The sequence below is a fragment of the Periplaneta americana genome, chromosome 11 (assembly GCF_040183065.1).
Source record: "Periplaneta americana isolate PAMFEO1 chromosome 11, P.americana_PAMFEO1_priV1, whole genome shotgun sequence".
In the NCBI taxonomy this organism is placed as follows: domain Eukaryota; kingdom Metazoa; phylum Arthropoda; class Insecta; order Blattodea; family Blattidae; genus Periplaneta; species Periplaneta americana.
In genome coordinates this window covers 151,813,148-151,830,575 of record NC_091127.1, presented here as the reverse complement: position 1 = coordinate 151,830,575, position 17,428 = coordinate 151,813,148, and the positions used below count along the sequence as shown (strand labels likewise).

Below are 17,428 nucleotides of genomic sequence, written 5' to 3'. Positions count from 1 at the left end.
ATTATTATTATTATTATTATTATTATTATTATTATTATTATTATTATTTTATTAGCCTAGTCCTATGTCTCGAGCTGTTGCAGATCCTGTGATAAATTAGTTGCTCATGTCGTGACGTGTGTTAAGTAACTTTATAAACCAAGCTAGACTTCGATCACCCTTGCGCACATATTGTTGCAGAACAAGATTCAACACAGTTTGATGAATTCATCGCGGCTGGAATTGGCTTACCCGCGGGCTCGAGCAAACATTAAATTACATTTGCATGGGGAATTGTTGAACAGACTTCCGTAACGGCAACGCAGCTTTTTATTGTGCAACGTCACTGTCTATTTGTCTATCTGTTGCTTAGATCAAAAACCACATGTGCCGTGTACTAGGAAGGCATGCGTAAATGGCACAGGGGATGGAACTTTATTAAACCAGAATGATGGAAATCATTGCCGCTCCAGCAATGTGGCTGGAATATAATTTCATGGACCACAAGAGATTCGTGTCCCCAGAGGACATCGCTGCTGAATCAGCGGGGACTGCTTGTTTTGTTTATTACTCTTTGTATGAAAGTCCATCTATACGACTCTATTTTTACTTTATTTTTTTCTAATATTATAACCTATGAGGTTCCTACGTCTCCTCGGACAGTAGACTGAACAACAACAAACAACTATAAAAAAAATCCGAGCCATAAATAGCTCATATTCACTTACTAAAAATCTTACTAAATCTTACTGGGATCCGTACAGACAAAACCAAATCGATTCAATAGGAAAGGTCCAACGCAAGGCAGCAAAATATGTCAAAATGGGGAAGGGACATGGTGAGGAGATAGTAAAAGACTTAGGGTGGGAACTTCTCAAATCAAGGCCACGAAAAACCAGACTCACCGCATTGTTTAAGGCACAAATGGGACACAAAGCATGGACCGATATGAATGCTAGATTAGCAACACCATACTTAGGAAGGGCTGATCATATTAGGAAGTTTAACTGTAGAAAACAAAGAACGGACGTGGCAAAATTTTCCTTTGTTAACCGCACAATAGTAGACTGGAACAGCTTACCAGCGGCGATCTTTCAGAGTGGTCCTCTTAAAATCAATACATTTAAAGAAAGGTTGAGAAGATTAGACTGAAAATGTAATTGGAGGTGCAGTGTAATTATTTAAGTTGTGCCATGTAACTAATTGAGTTGATATATAATTAATTAAATTGATATGTAGTTAATTAAGATGATATGTAATTTAGTTGATGTGTAAATAAATTAAGGTGATATTTAATTAATTAAGATGATATGTAATTAAGTTGGTATGTAATTAATTAAGGTAACATGTAATTATTTACATTGGTAATAGTTGGGTGAAATAGAAGTACTTATAAGTTAGATTTACTTTTGCTTATCGTAGGCGTTATTATAGAATAGTTTTTATTTATAGTCCTAGGTTTATTGCATCTACTATTTATAGATTTACGTTTATTTTATTTTATTTCATTTACGTTTATTTTATTTTATTTCATGTAAATTGTAATTTTTGTATATTATACATCACTGTCACCGGGTGTATACCCAATTGTAGTGTTAATAAATACATACATACAAAAGGATGGCAGGATATTCTTAGAATCAGTATAATTGCGTGCATCGTTTAAGTGGTTGGTGATTGTGTGATTTCACGCTATCGTAAGTCACTACTTGATGACAATCATCTTACAAGCAAACATTCTCATGAGGTAATATAATTTAATTTTATTTAGAGTTCAGTCTAAATGACATATCATAGTTTAAAATCAATAACACTTACAAAAGTAAATGATCATTGTATATTATAACATTGAAATGCAAACGTTTTCGCCCTTTGTTTATAATATCTCGAAGAATAACGCCCTGAAATTAATGGCTTTACTTACTGTTTATTCTGTATACTCGTATTATGCAAAGATCAAAGAACTGAGCTATTTGGTAATTTGTGGTCTTCATCAAATTTCTTTCGAAAAATAAAAAAACTTGTATGTTTTATTAACCGTACTTATATAAAAAAGAATACGCTTATTAGTAGGGCTAGGATTTTGATGACCTCTAGATCAAGAAAAAATGTCCTAAAAACAATGCATTTATGACCTAAAAATCTTTCAAAAATTGCCCTTAAAAATGCCCTAAAATTGATCTTACTTAACTGGCTTAATAGGAAAAGAGGTTTTGTACTACCTAATATTTAGACTAGTAATTACATTAAATTCTAGTACTAACATTTAAGTTTATTTAATGTTACACAATTTTTCTTAGTAGTACACTTTAATTAATTATTTTACTTCCATGTAGTCCACCCCAAGGCCACTCTTATCCGGAACTAGCAGGTATAGAGGAGTCTATGTTGAAGGGGTGGTTGGACTGATCCATTACATGGGGTGTACTACGTTAAAATGGCAATATTTGTGTAGAAAAACGATTAAAATATTATACAAAATAATGGGTATTAATGGACAAAATGTGTAGAGAAAATATCAAAGGAAATAAATATTATTTGACATTAATAATGGGAATTTATGGCCAAAATTAATGAAAATGCCTAAAAAATGACCGAATAAAACAAAAAATGCTCTTATGAGCTGAAACAGGCAAAAAATGCAAAAAAAAATGCCCTAAAAATGTGTCTTAAAACACTCAGTTTATCACCTAACATATAAATACTAAAGCAGCTATGTTTTTGGCTTAACAGAAACAAGATGCAATTTCACCAAAATCCTAGCCCTACTTATTAGCTACAATGCCGTCCTCCGGATTTCTTACTTTGTAGTATTTAGGCCAGAGCCCTTAATATGTGCGTATGAGTCTAACAAGGCCTACAATTTTCTAATCTCTCTTAAAATGAATGTAGGCCTATATACTAATGTAATAATACTACTGTTAAATTGAGGAATGTTAAATTAATCGTAATATAGGTTTTATGACAAGATTGACGTCATTCCAATTTGCAAACAGTCGTTTAATTAAGTCGAAGAGAAGAGGAGTTTCCTTATGACCAGTTCTGTACAAGGTAGAGACGGAAAATGTCAAATAACAGAAAATCCTTGTAGCTCCAAAAGTCTTTCTGCGACGGTTTAATACAGCCGGCTCTTGTTCGCGATACAGCAGTCACTTGTTTGTTTCTTCTAAATAAAGAGACACCCTCTCCCCCCTCCATCACCTCGAATTTAATTTCCGGCGTCACAAAAGCAGAACAGTTTGTTTAACGCATTCGCGACAAGGCCGGAGTGTCAAATTGAATTATCTAATCCCACGGGAGCCGGGCGGCTGGAGGGGGAATTTTGTTCAGGATTCAGGCGCAATTCCAATTAAAATTGACCTGCTCTTTCCCCCACCCCTTCGCTTCTATTAAACAAATTGGGAAACAAGGGACGACTGTAGCTACTCCAGGACTTGAAGCAGTACTCAAACTGAGCTCTACCACTTGTCGTTCCGAAGTAGGAGGGTCGACTTCAAACCCGCAGCTCGTTTCAATATGGAGCTCAGCATAAAACCTCCCTTCAATATTAGTAACATCCGTGCCATCTTCATGGTGCTGTAGTTGTCTCTGGACTCAAGTACCGCGAGTTCGGTACCGGTTGTTCCCCTTCTTCATAAAATACATTATATTAATGAAAGCAAAATTATTATATGTAAGGTGGGTGCTTTTGTTATGGCCATGTTCCTGATATGGCCACCCCCTCTATTGTGAGTTAGTTAACCAAAAAATCCGCTAAATTGCAGCAGCATCCAGTGAAAGGGCATCCTGGTATCAGTGGCGTAGCATGAAATTTTGAGCTAACTCAAGTTGTCTTTCATGTACATATGAGAAAACGTATTACAAAAATATAGTCTTAAAATAAATAGTAGTCAATGTCAAGTCTGCAGTCCGAAGATTGGTTGGAACCTCGTATGTAACACAAATAAGGCATGACCTCAAATGGTACGTAGTAAAATATGATTTCATGGTTTACACATATTTCTAACAAATAGACACGGTCATTTGTTTTTTAAATCGCACTTTTGTTCGTAAGTCAGTCTTGATAATAGAATTGTCCTAAAAATTCAAGTACATTGGTGTCAGGAACTGTTATTTCACTCATTATTTATTATATCAGCCGCAATGCACACTAACACTTCAACTGAACACAACTCACGAAAGGGATAACTCGGAAACTTTCAATGTTAAAGCTAGCTTCTTGCGAGCCTTGCGACCAGGGTAGTTTAGTTAGAAAGGGATGGAAAATCTGCGGCTGGGTTACACAGAAGAATGAGTGAAAGAAACCACTCTGCTTGGAAGCAGGTGTGTGCAGGCTTCTAGTTTACTGCTGCATCATAAATCATCCTGAGCTGCCGCATCACAATATTTAACGCATAAATATAAACTTAATTAAAATTAATACATAATTTTGTTCGTAAACTGCAGGTTTATTATGAAATTATTATTAACTGGGGAAGCTGAGCTTTTTAGCTTACACTGACGCTGCGCCACTGCCTGGTATGTCACTTGATCGTTTTCCATCCAGTCAGGTTGAGCAATATGGCGTCAGTTGCCTGTTTTGCGGTTTTCATGTGACTTCTTCTTATTTTTCTCTGGTAAGTCTCCTTTGTAATATAGTACGAAATGGAACTATAAAAATTGGAGATTTATCCTTCGAAGAGGTGGAAAAATTCAAATATCTTGGAGCAACGGTAACAAACATAAGTGACACTCGGGAGGAAATTAAACGCAGAATAAATATGGGAAATGCGTGCTATTATTCGGTTGAGAAGCTTTTATCATCTAGTCTTCTGTCAAAAAATCTGAAAGTTAGAATTTATAAGACAGTTATATTACCGGTTGTTCTGTATGGTTGTGAAACTTGGACTCTCACTCTGAGAGAGGAACATAGGTTAAGGATGTTTGAGAATAAGGTGCTTAGGAAAATATTTGGGACTAAGCGGGATGGAGTTACAGGAGAATGGAGAAAGTTACACAACGCAGAACTGCACGCATTGTATTCTTCACCTGACATAATTAGGAATATTAAATCCAGAGGTTTGAGATGGGCAGGGCATGTAGCACGTATGGGCGAATCCAGAAATGCATATAGAGTGTTAGTTGGTAGGCCGGAGGGCAAAAGACCTTTGGGGAGGCCGAGATGTAGATGGGAAGATAATATTAAAATGGATTTGAGGGAGGTAGAGACTGGATTAATCTTGCTCAGGATAGGGACCAATGGCGGGCTTATGTGAGGGCGGCAATGAACCTCCGGGTTCCTTAAAAGCCAGTAAGTAAGTAAGTAATTAAGTAAGTAAGTAAGTAAGTAAGTAAGTAAGTAAGTAAGTAAGTAAGTAAGTAAGTCTCCTCTGTTTTATGCATCTTTTTCAAAGACTTGTTTCATGACAACCATAGTACTCCATTCAGTTTTTAATGTTCTGTTGATTGGTGTTGTCGTTGATGCGTATCTTTTACGAGTTGTTCATAATCAAACGATTTTCGTGAAAGCTTACCTGCTCCTGATATGGCCATATCAAATGACCATGGCCATATCAAGTTCATTTCACTTTTATTTTTTCACCTGACAAATTAACATGCCTTATAGCTGGGATTACGCAAAAATTTTGTATTTTAAGAAAAACAACTTAATTTTTTATGGAAAAACCTGTTTTAACTACACTTTTGAATTATAAAAAAGATTATTAAGTGTCGTTTTTATTCATTTTACACCAAAATTATTTAATTTTAGCACAACTGCGCTATCAAACTGAAAACAATCACGATTTGTAGAACATGGAACAAGGGTGGCCATATCATATGCACATGTTCCTAATATGGACAATAGGTAGACTTTTGGAATTTGGGACTTTTTGGACAATTAAAGCTATTTTTATGGGGAAAGGAAATTGTTTTAAGAAAGTCCATTAGACTGAGAACGAGTAAGAAAAAAGTGGTTTACATATTTTTTTCAAAATGGCGGCTAGAAAAATTCTCAAACCTTAGCATCGCCATATCAGGGACACCTACCTTACAACTTGATTACATAATTTTTAACACTATATCACTTTGGAAAACGTATTATATGTCTTTCACGTGTTAAATTTTTTGTTGCCTTACAAGCGTACACAAACTCAAATGTAACACCTGCAACAACTTCTACATAGGACAGACAGGCAGATCATTTCAAACACGTTACAGAAAACACATCACAGCCATAACAAAATTACAAAACACTTCCATATATGCAGAACACATCACAATGCTAACCACACATACAGAGACATCAACACAGACATGGAAATTCTACACATCTAACCAAAAAGCCAGAAACTAAACACACTACAACAATACGAAATATACAAACACACAAAAACACATCCACATGAAATTCTCAACACATAACTCAATTTCAGAACACACACACTCTTTGACTCCACATTACTTTACACAAACACACTCTCACAGGAAACAAAACAAAAAGCGCCAAGACCAGCAACAACCAGTTCTGATGATAGCCGATAGCAGGTCGAAATATGTTAACAAGGTAACATAACATTTAACACGTGAAAGACATATAATATGTTTTCCAAAAGTATATGCCCAAATCCACAATTTAGACACGAGGGAAGTCCTTCTCTTCCTGGAACTGATGTCAGCAATGAACAAATGTTGTTGCTGTCATGCTCGAAATGTTCTGATTCGTCTTCATGCTTTAGAGATGACAGCAGATTGCCAAAAATACGATCCATGTACCAAGAAATTAACGTCTTTTTGTACCTTTTCTTTTAGATCGGAGCGTTGCTTCTCAGGAATGGAGTCTGCTACGGGGATACCAATTACCTCTGCTAGTCACGTGACTGAACCGCGTAGTCCCAAGGAACAGAAGCTTTCGCCGACTCAGCCACAATTGAACTCGAAACCGAACCAGGTAATTTAATCAGCATTCTTATTTATGTAATTCTGAATGGAATATATTGTTAAAATGAGTTGGGCGGCTGAATAAAGCAAGGCTGAACAGATGTCGGTCTTCAACCCCCACCCATTCATGCAGAACACATTTTATTCGCATAACTTATGTAGTACTAGACCTACAGAGAACACCTGGAGCTAGTCTATACTGTTTTCGCTGTAAGAAAAATCCTAATGTAAACAAAAGCACGTGGCTGTCATACCCGTGATTGGCTCCCAGTCGAAACACTCACACGACGCAGGAATATATAGTCCGTATTTGGAAACTATCATCTTATATTACGAGTAGCCTATTTGAAAATAAAATATTGAATTCTAGTTGTTAAATACAATGAAACATATAACTTCACTCATATGTAAAACGCCATGTAAAAGAAAAGCTACTTTTATATTTTGTTATGTATTATGAACGCGGATGAACACCAACAGTAACACCGAGGTAGTCTGTTCTTGTAACAAGCTGGCGTTACTTGAGCTCGTAGTTGTTCACGTAAGCACGTGGTACTGAAGTATGGCTTCTGCATCCTCGGTGTGGTTGGTTATTAAACATAAGAGTGGAAACCCTCTCAAAAGCAGAGAAAAACAAATAGTCTTAAATGTATATAATAAGTTATGTGAGTTTTAATTACAGTAATTATAAAGTAAATGTTTCCTAAGCAAACGAAAGCATAGTAGTGAGGTTAGGCCTACTTGACGAGTAACGGGAAATGTTTAACATGAAACAGAATGTACAACAGTAGGCGGGAACACGTACTGAGAATCTATGGCGCCAAACAGCGGCCAATGAAGCCTCACTTCAGTCACGTGCTATTGTTTATATTAGGATTTTTCTTACAGCGAAAAGATTATAGGCACTGGTAACATTCCGAAATTGTCTGCAATTGCCTTTATAACAGCCATGGGCATAAAGGGGAAGTGAAAGGGAAGGGAGAAACTCCAACCCATGCCCTTTTGCTTACACCACCTTACAAACAAATGCATATTAAGGTACTGTGTATCAGTGGTAGATTTTAAGCAACCAGCGAGAGCCCGAAAGTTCGTAGAAGCTATGATGCCTGCCTTATACAATCCGTTACTGAACAATACATGTCTGTTCGTATCGGACGAAAACATTACTGCCTCAGCCGAGGAAGGTTGAGTGAGGAGTTAAGGGGTAGTGTGCAGTGACTCGATTGAGGTATTAGTGTCCAGGCCTGATTTACAACAAAGTGCCATTACTGTTCTATGGATAGTGTACGAACTTCTCAACCCAGTGCTCCGTGGTTAGATTCACGGCGTGGGCAGAGACTGATCTCCATTCCACGGGAATAGGTCCACTGAGCTGTGATTGTTCTGTGATATCTCCGCGGGAGTCCTGCGTCGAATCAAATCCCCAGCAAGGAGGTTCCATATGTGAATATAAGTAATGTTAAGCAAATAAAAACCCCTCTCTTGTACCGCACTGACTTTTAAAACGGAATAAGGTGGGAGAAAAAATAAAGAAAGAAAGAAAACAGAAAGTTTTTGTACTACTTTATATTACGGACAGACAGCTCTATACGAACTGTATAATGTATTTCATTCATGAAGACAATCATAAAGGAAACATTCTTAATCATAACCAAAATTATTTGGAAATAACACGAATTGAACAATTCTTTTACAATTTTAGAAAATTGGGCTTATACATAAAACTTAACTATTTATTTGGTACAAAGGAAAATAACGTAGTAAGGAACGAAATCGTATACAAGAATGATGTTTCGATTTTATAGGCCCTAATATTGGAACCTAATAGAATATAACAAAGAATTTGAATCAATCTTATATCCGATTTCTTATGGTAATTAACGGATTTCGAGAGACTAATGTTGAACTATTACAGACGATACAAGTTCTATTAAAACATTTTCAATTAAATAAAATTGATGGTCACCAATTGAAAGTGGCTCATCCATGTGAAAATAATATAAATAAGAAACACTCCAACTCAATGGGGTGAGAGTTTTCCGACCTAAAAAATCTACTACAGCTGCGGTAGACATCATCAGTGGCGAGACACACTAAGTCATAATGATCTTTATATGCGGTACTAAATATATGTATTTAGATTTATTTATTTATTGTTTATTGTTAATAAAAATAACATTGACAGAAATACAATCTTAGTTCTTCCCTGAAGGAGTAAAAAACTCGTGCTCAGGGAGATATCTAAACACAAAGATAATTTTTTGACACAAACTGGGTCAAGAAAAAAAAATTTACAGGAATAAATTAAATTTAAAAATACAATTTCAATTTTAACAATTTAAGTCATACAAATACATATACATATTAAATCAATATATATTCTTTAAAAATTAAATTCCTAACGCTATTTTTGAAATTCCTGATACTAAAATTTTCCAAATTTGGGTATTTATCAATTATTTTATTGTATAACCTTGGACCAAAGTAGGTACCATGGCTCAGAGCTGTGCTTGTGAAACACTTTGGTTCCTCTAGTCGTATAAAATCGGATCTTTTAGTTCCATATTTATGATGATACAATTTGAATTTATTACGGTTTTTATGTATGAAGATTAATAAGGCAATATAATAAATCTGTTTAATTTTCAAAACATTAAAATCAGTAAACAAAAGCTCGGATGAGTAATCAATTGGTTTATTAAGGCATATTTTAATTATTCTTTTCTGAATAAGTATTAGTGGAGTGAGATTTGATATTGTGTTTTCGATATTTTATTGGCATCGATATTAAAAATAGCAGTATAAAAAAGTAGGCTATTCAAAGAAACAAAACGAATCGGATTTGTAGTTAACCATAGTAAGTTACTGTGTTGTATTGATTGTGTTGTGAATAAACAGCTAAATGACTCCTTCTACAAGTACATCATGGACTTATTTCCGTAAGAAGGATGTGTAGACGAAAATCATGACAAAGAAGAGTTTTTGGATGTAAGTTAAATAATATGAGATTCAGTATCGACACCAGTATCGCTTAGAATACAGTATCGCAATGTCCCTAGGTGTATCTGTGCACTTTCTGAAAGTCACGAATTTCGTATCTGCTAATGTTTCAGTGAAGGAAATGGACTCAAGGCACACTCATGGGTAACTAAATAATGTAATGCTGAAAATATTCAATGAATGGGGCATCGAGACGGAAAAAATCCAGCATTGTTACTGTTAATGGGCGCAATATAGTGGCATTGCTCTTTAATGAACTTTAGCGATACCAGTCGATATTATGAATATGGAATTCAGTATCAATACTAAGTAACGCTTAAAATGGAGTGCCGTGACGTCACTAGGTATAACGGAATGCGACATCTCGTGATACCATCGCTTAACTCGGAAAAAAAATTATCATGACAAATGCCCCAACTCTCGTATAAAACCAGTGTAATAAATTTATTATAAAACACAGTATTGTTACTCTAGTCGCCATCTCAGAAGTTTTCTCCGGGAGCTACAGTTCCCCTGTGGCATCCCAACAAATCTCCATCATCTCATCTCATTTCTTCGCGAGTGTTGCAAAGACCAGTCTCCTAAGGCACACCCTGGGCAACCACTCTGTCGGTAAATTGGTCTACATAACTGGCTTCATGTGAACGAATAACGAAAAGTGAAGTACTTAGGCCTACCCTTAGTAAAAAAAAAAGTATATGTATATACAAGGTGAGTTATAAGTATGTTTGAAAAACGTGTGAGCGTGCTCCTGAATAAAAAATAAGAACAATTCCTTATATGAAAATTTGACGGAAAAATGCTTATTTTTGGAGAAATGGTCATACTTTGTTTTTGTTCTTTTTTTGTTGTCACAAGTACATGCTTGGAAACCTGCCATTTAACGTTTACAAAAAGTTCCTCTCCAATGTTTACACATGCCTGAGTACGAGTAGCGAAGCGTGACACAGTTTTTGGGTAAGCTGGGATTCGAAAATAGTGGTCTAGACCGTGCTTTACGTCGCTGGAAGGTAAACGAAACGCGGAAACGCTTCTGTTTTTAATTAACTAAATTCTAAATTGGTCTTATCCCTTCTTCGAAAATGTTTGGGAAAGCTCAGCGTACCTTGCCTATCCTGACGAGTTCGCTCAAACATCATGTTGTCATCACTGATCAATTGACATGCATTTTCAACACGTTGCAATAACTCCTCCGCATCATTCACTGGTGTTGCATAGACGACAGACTTCAAGTGACCCCAAAGGTAAAAATCTAATGGGTGAGGTCAGGTGACCTGGGTGGCCAAGGAACTGGACCATCGCGTCCAATCAAAACAAAAACAATGTACTACTGTCTTTTCACTGCGTTGTTTGTAAACAAACACTGGTACAAATCAAAACAAAAATAACATAATAATATGATCACATACTTATGAAAATAAAAGTCACTATTACTATTTTTCCCAATAAATAAGCATTTTCCGTCAAAATGTAAGGAATTGTTCTTATTTTTTATCCAGGAGCACGCTCACGCGTTTTCCAAACATACTTATGAGTCACCGAATTTGGACTACACGTTTCCGCTGTAAGAAAAATCCTAATGTAAACACAAGCACGTGGCTGTCATACCCGTGATTGGCTCACAGTCGAAACACTCACACAACGCAGGAAAATATAGTCCGTATTTGGAAACTATCATCTTGTATTATTTGAATATAAAAAATTGAATTCTAGTTGTTAAATACAATGAAACATATAGCCTAACTTCACTCATATGTAAAACGATATGTAAAAGAAAAGCTACTTTTATATTTTGTTATGTACTATGAACGCGGATGAATACCAACAGTAATACCGAAGTAGTCTGTTCTTGTAACAAGCTGGCGTCACTTGAGCTCGTAGTTGTTCACGTAAGCACGTGGTACTGAAGTATGGCTTCTCCATCCTCGGTGTGTTTGGTTATTAAACATAATAAGTGGAAACCCTCTCAAAAGCGGAGAAAAACAAATAGTCTTAAATGTATATAATAAGTTATGTGAGTTTTAATTAGAGTAATTATCAAGTAAATGTTTCCTAAGAAAATGAATGCATAGTAGTGAGGTTAGGCCTACTTGACGAGTAAGGATACGTACACGTTGGAGCAACGATAAACAATAAGAGAAATGGTCTAGCGACGCTTTGGTATTATCAAAGAATCAAGTGTTCATATCGGAGCAACGAGGACGCGAGAAGCGAACATTTTGATTTATCAGTAGAAGATATTCTATGTATCCACTTAATGAGAGAAGATATATAGAAAGTATCAGCTGCCAAGTTCAAGGTTAATATAACTTAAAAACGTACAAAATTAAACCCGTTTCTCATCCCAAAGATAGTATAAATTCGTTGTGTTGTGATTGGTTCTTGTGATCACATAACATAGGACGAATAAATACACAACTGATCAATTTGTCAATATCTACAATAATTAATTTAATAAGCCGAAATAATAATAAATCGATTAATATTCGGATATATTGATAATCACCGGTAATTATACAGATTAATATAATCTTAATCAGAGATCATATGAACGACAAGAGCGAAGAAAATGGAACTTTGGATTTTCGTCGCTTTTATCGTGTATCTTCGCTTTTATCGTTACTCCAGTATGCACACCTTAATGACAATGCATGCTTCAATTCTCTCTGATATAGCATCGCTGCTTCTTTTATCGTTTATCGCCGCTCCAACGTGTACGTACCCTAACGGGAAATGTTTAACATGAAACAGAATGTACAACAGTAGGCGGGAACACGTACTGAGAATCTATGGCGCCAAACAGCGGCCAATGAAGCCTCACTTCAGTCACGTGCCATTGTTTATATTAGGATTTTTCTTACAGCGAAAAGATTATAGACGGAGAGGGCAAACTGAGCAAATTTGGTGCTGGTGTATGTGTATGTATGTATTTATTCACACTGCAATGGGTATATACCCGGTGGCAGTGGTGACTAATTACACTCAATAATGACAATAATAAACTTATTAATTGAAAATACAATTAATAATACTAATAATACTAATAATAATAATAATAATAATAATAATAATAATAATAATAATAATAATAACAACAACAACAACAGAGAATATCCTAAGTCAAATGAAACGATCACTTAAAATAACATTTGAAATAAGTCTAATTTGTATCTTAAAACTAGGATCGAACTAAAACCCACGAGTATGATATGTTCATATCTGCACAAGTACCTTTCAACACTACACTCATTTCGCTGTCAACTCACTCACTGCACTGGAACTACGACACATTTCACTGATTCTATCCTGATTTCACTAACACTTCAAAAACATTTCACTGTTCAAATACTTTGCACTGCCACTATAAACTATAAAGCTTCACTGTCAGGAACACGTTTCACTTACACAACACACTTCACTGACACAACATAATTCTTCACTGATACAACACTTCAATAACAAAATATCATTTACACCCTTTAAATACTGTGTATAATTACCGTCTATTAGTAAGGTCCTTAAGCCTATTTTTAAATACATTTTGGTTGTTGGTAAAGCCATTAGTAAGTCTGCAGGTAAAGCATTCCAGTCCCTGATAGTACGATTGAGAAAAGAAAACTTTCCAGTGTCCGTCCTCTGTCTTCTTTCCCTCAATTCATATGAGTGGTCGTTCCTTGAAGAGTAATTTGGCGGCTGCAACCTATTTTTTATTTCTCTCCAGGCAGGCTCATCTCTGTATGTTTTGAACAGTGCGCATAATCGAATTCGCATTCTCATGTCCGTGAGTGTGTCCCGTTTTAATGGTGAATTTTTCCGACAATACTTGAGAGCCCGTTTTTGAATCTTTTCCAGTGTCTTAATATGTTCTAATCTGTAAGGATCCCAACATGCAGCACCATATTCCATTACTGGACGTACTAGTGATTTATATGCAATCTCTTTGGATTTATCAGAACCTCATCACAAAGTGTAACGCTCTCCATGCTTTTCCCGCTATTCCGAGGTATTTACATTTGGTGTGTGCAGGTGGGGACGGTACTGCTGTATGGCATCCCCATCGTGTCGCTGGTGATCGAGTCGCAGGAGCGGCTGTGCCTGGCGCAGATCTCCAACACGCTGCTCAAGGAATACAGCTACAACGAGATCCACAACCGCCGCGTGGCGCTCGGCATCACCTGCGTGCAGTGCACGCCCGTGCAGCTCGAGATCCTGCGTCGCGCGGGCGCCATGCCCGTGTCGTCGCGGCGCTGCGGCATGATCACGCGTCGCGAGGCGGAGCGTCTCTGCAAGTCCTTCCTGGGCGACAACTCGCCGCCGCGCCTGCCGGAGGACTTCGCCTTCTCGGTGCACCACGAGTGCGCGTGGGGGTGCCGGGGGGCCTTCCTGCCCGCGCGCTACAACTCCTCGCGCGCCAAGTGCATCAAGTGCACCTTCTGCGGCCTCTTCTTCTCGCCCAACAAGTTCATCTTCCACTCGCACCGCACGGGCCCCACCGCCAAGTACGTGCAGCCCGACGCCGCCAATTTCAACTCCTGGAGACGACACATGAAGCTCAGCGGATCGCCTCCCGAGGAGGTAGTCGATTACTTCATTATTATAATTACGAAAAAGCATTGTCGTATTAGATTTGTGAATGGAATTAAATCTCAAAATCAAATAATAGTGTTAGTATAAGTATCGCAGATCTTCTTGGCACTTGTATGTATGTATGTATGTATGTATGTATGTATGTATGTATGTATGTATGTATGTATGTATGTATGTATGTATGTATGTATGTATGTATGTATGTAAAAAATTATGTTTTATTTAACGACGCTCGCAACTGCAGAGGTTATATCAGCGTCGCCGGATGTGCCGGAATTTTGTCCCGCAGGAGTTCTTTTACATGCCAGTAAATCTACTGATATGAACCTGTCGCACTTAAGCACACTTAAATGCCATCGACCTGGCCCGGGATCGAACCCGCAACCTTGGGCATAGAAGGCCAGCGCTATACCAACTCGCCAACCAGGTCGACTGTATGTATGTAAAAAAAATATGTTTTATTTAACGACGCTCGCAACTGCAGACGTTATATCAGCGTCGCCGGATGTGCCGGAATTTTGTCCCGCAGGAGTTCTTTTACATGCCAGTAAATCTACTGACATGAGCACACTTAAATGCCATCGACCTGGCCCGGGATCGAACCCGCAACATTGGGCATAGAAGGCCGGCGCTATACCAACTCGCCAACCAGGTCGACTGTATGTATGTATGTATGTATGTATGTATGTATGTATGTATGTATGTATGTATGTATGTATGTATGTATGTATGTATGTATGTATGTATGTATGTGTGTGTATGTATGTATGTATGTATGTATGTATGTATGTATGTATGTATGTATGTATATATGTATGTGGTATTAGATTTGTGAATGGAATTACATCTCAACAGAACAACAGAAAACAATCAAAACCAATAATAGTGTTAGTGTAAGTATCGCAGATCTTTTTGGCACGTGTGATGAAAGAGAAAATTGGTGGTCGTGTTCAGGTTTGGGTCAACCAAAGGGGCTGGGGTAGACAAGGGAGGAACAATGACACTAAAGAAAAGTATGCTCAGTTGCTTAGAGGAAATCGACTTGTAGACGAGATGCCGCCTATGCTTTTTGAACCCAATCCCTAGTAAGATCATGATAAATAATAATTTAATTGAACGTGTTAATTCATTTAACTATTTAGGTTATAACCTCTCTTACATCACTGATGAAGATATGTCAAACAAAATATCTAAATTTATAAAAATCACTGGCGTCATTAACGCCGTCTTCAAATCCTCCCATGTTCAGCAACATACAAGGCTAAAGGTATATAAAACACTAGCTGACCGGTCCTCACTTACGGTAGCGAGGCATGGACAATCAGAAAAGCTGATGAGCAAAGGCTGACGACAGCGGAAATGAGGTTCATGAGACGAACAGCGGGATGCTCTTTGCTGGAACACCGTAAAAATGTGGACATATTGCAGGAACTCAAAATGGATCCTATAGTTAATTTTGTTCAACAATATCGACTTCAGTGGAAAAAACATGTCGAAAGGATGGATCGCACTAGATGGCCTAAACAGATTCTTACTTATGTACCAAGAGGAAAGAGGAAATTGGGAAGACCACGAAAGCTCTGCAAGAGACCGTAACAGATCCTGTAGGGTCTAATACGTGAGGGATATGATGATGATGAATATAGTAGGCCTACTAAAAGGGGAATGAACAAGAGAGATCGTCCTCAATGTAGACTATAGGCGACAATTTTATGAGGAATTAAGCAGAGTAGTCAAAATTAAGATACAGAGAGCAGGCTTAGCAGAAACAAAGTGTCTCTAACAAAGGTGAAGAGGATTTTTCCTGAACAAAAATAACTGATGGCGCTGAAATGACATCCGTGAGTACATCAGGAAAGAAACGGTCGATGGCAAAAGACCGCTACTAATATTGACGACTTTCACAAATGCGTGATACGATGATCGATTCACGAATTCTATCTTTTGCACAAAATTTCTCCTACAATTTCGAAGTTATTACCCATGCTATATGAAATCACTCATCATTGATTGGAGGCACTAATTTAAAGAGTTAGGGTTCAAGTGTAAGAAGACGGGAAAAGAATATCATCTCTATCAGTCATAAAGTTGAGAGAGAAAGGCCGATTTTCTTCCTTCCTTTTAGTCTCCGCATATGATCCATATATCTTAATCTTCTCTATCATCTTATATCTTCTTCTGCCCCGAACTCTTCTCCCGTTCATAATTCTTTCCAGTGCATCCTTCAGTTGGCAGTTTCTTCTCAACTAGTGATCCAGCCATTTTTTTCCTCTTCCTGATCAGTTTCAGCATCATTTTTTCTTCACCTACTCTTTCCATACTGTATCATTTCATAACCCTGTTAATACTGAATATTTAAGCACGTAATTATACGTACCTACTAGAGTTGAACAACGATCGAGAAAGCAAGACTAAAGCGCTCGCAAAGTCGAAAACACGCACGACAGTATTGCCCACATCATTGACCGCTTGTAAGAAAATGTTCCAGACATCGAGACTTCGGGAGTTATTAACTCTCGAACGTCAAACAGCCTTGAATTGTCAGAGTTAAACATACTAGCCTGAACTTTTATCTATTTTAGCAACTATTAGATATGTATAAAATCAAGTAGCTATTTGAAACATCATCTCTACCTTTCAGTGTATAATAATTCGTTCCCCAAACTTTATTTCATTACTAGTCCCTTATTAAAAGGCTAGAATATTTTTTCGTATGTTTGAGATCAAGTGTACAATCTGAAGTAAAAAAATATTAACGCTTTATTTAACGTCATGTTTTATGTTTCTTAGAAATGCAAATTTATTTGAGATTTTTTTTTCTATTTATATAACCATAGATAATATCTGAGAATTGAACCAGAACATTTTCATAACTATGATAGGCCTACTGTTTTGTTATGTCTTTTTATATCAATTAAACATCTCCAATGTTATTTATTTCAAT

At 37.0% G+C, this 17,428-nt stretch overlaps 1 protein-coding gene across 1 annotated transcript in view; it reads left to right on the top strand.

Annotated features, from left to right (window-relative positions):
- The first annotated feature begins 427 nt into the window (after positions 1–427).
- The window catches only part of fuss (SKI family transcriptional corepressor fussel), a 166,480-nt gene continuing 149,479 nt past the window's right edge, over positions 428–17,428 (top strand). Inside the window, exons 1-3 of the mRNA XM_069838675.1 lie at positions 428–555; positions 6,769–6,907; positions 13,924–14,475. Coding sequence (XP_069694776.1) covers positions 428–555; positions 6,769–6,907; positions 13,924–14,475 — 819 coding nt within the window. The remainder of the gene's footprint in view (positions 556–6,768; positions 6,908–13,923; positions 14,476–17,428) is intronic.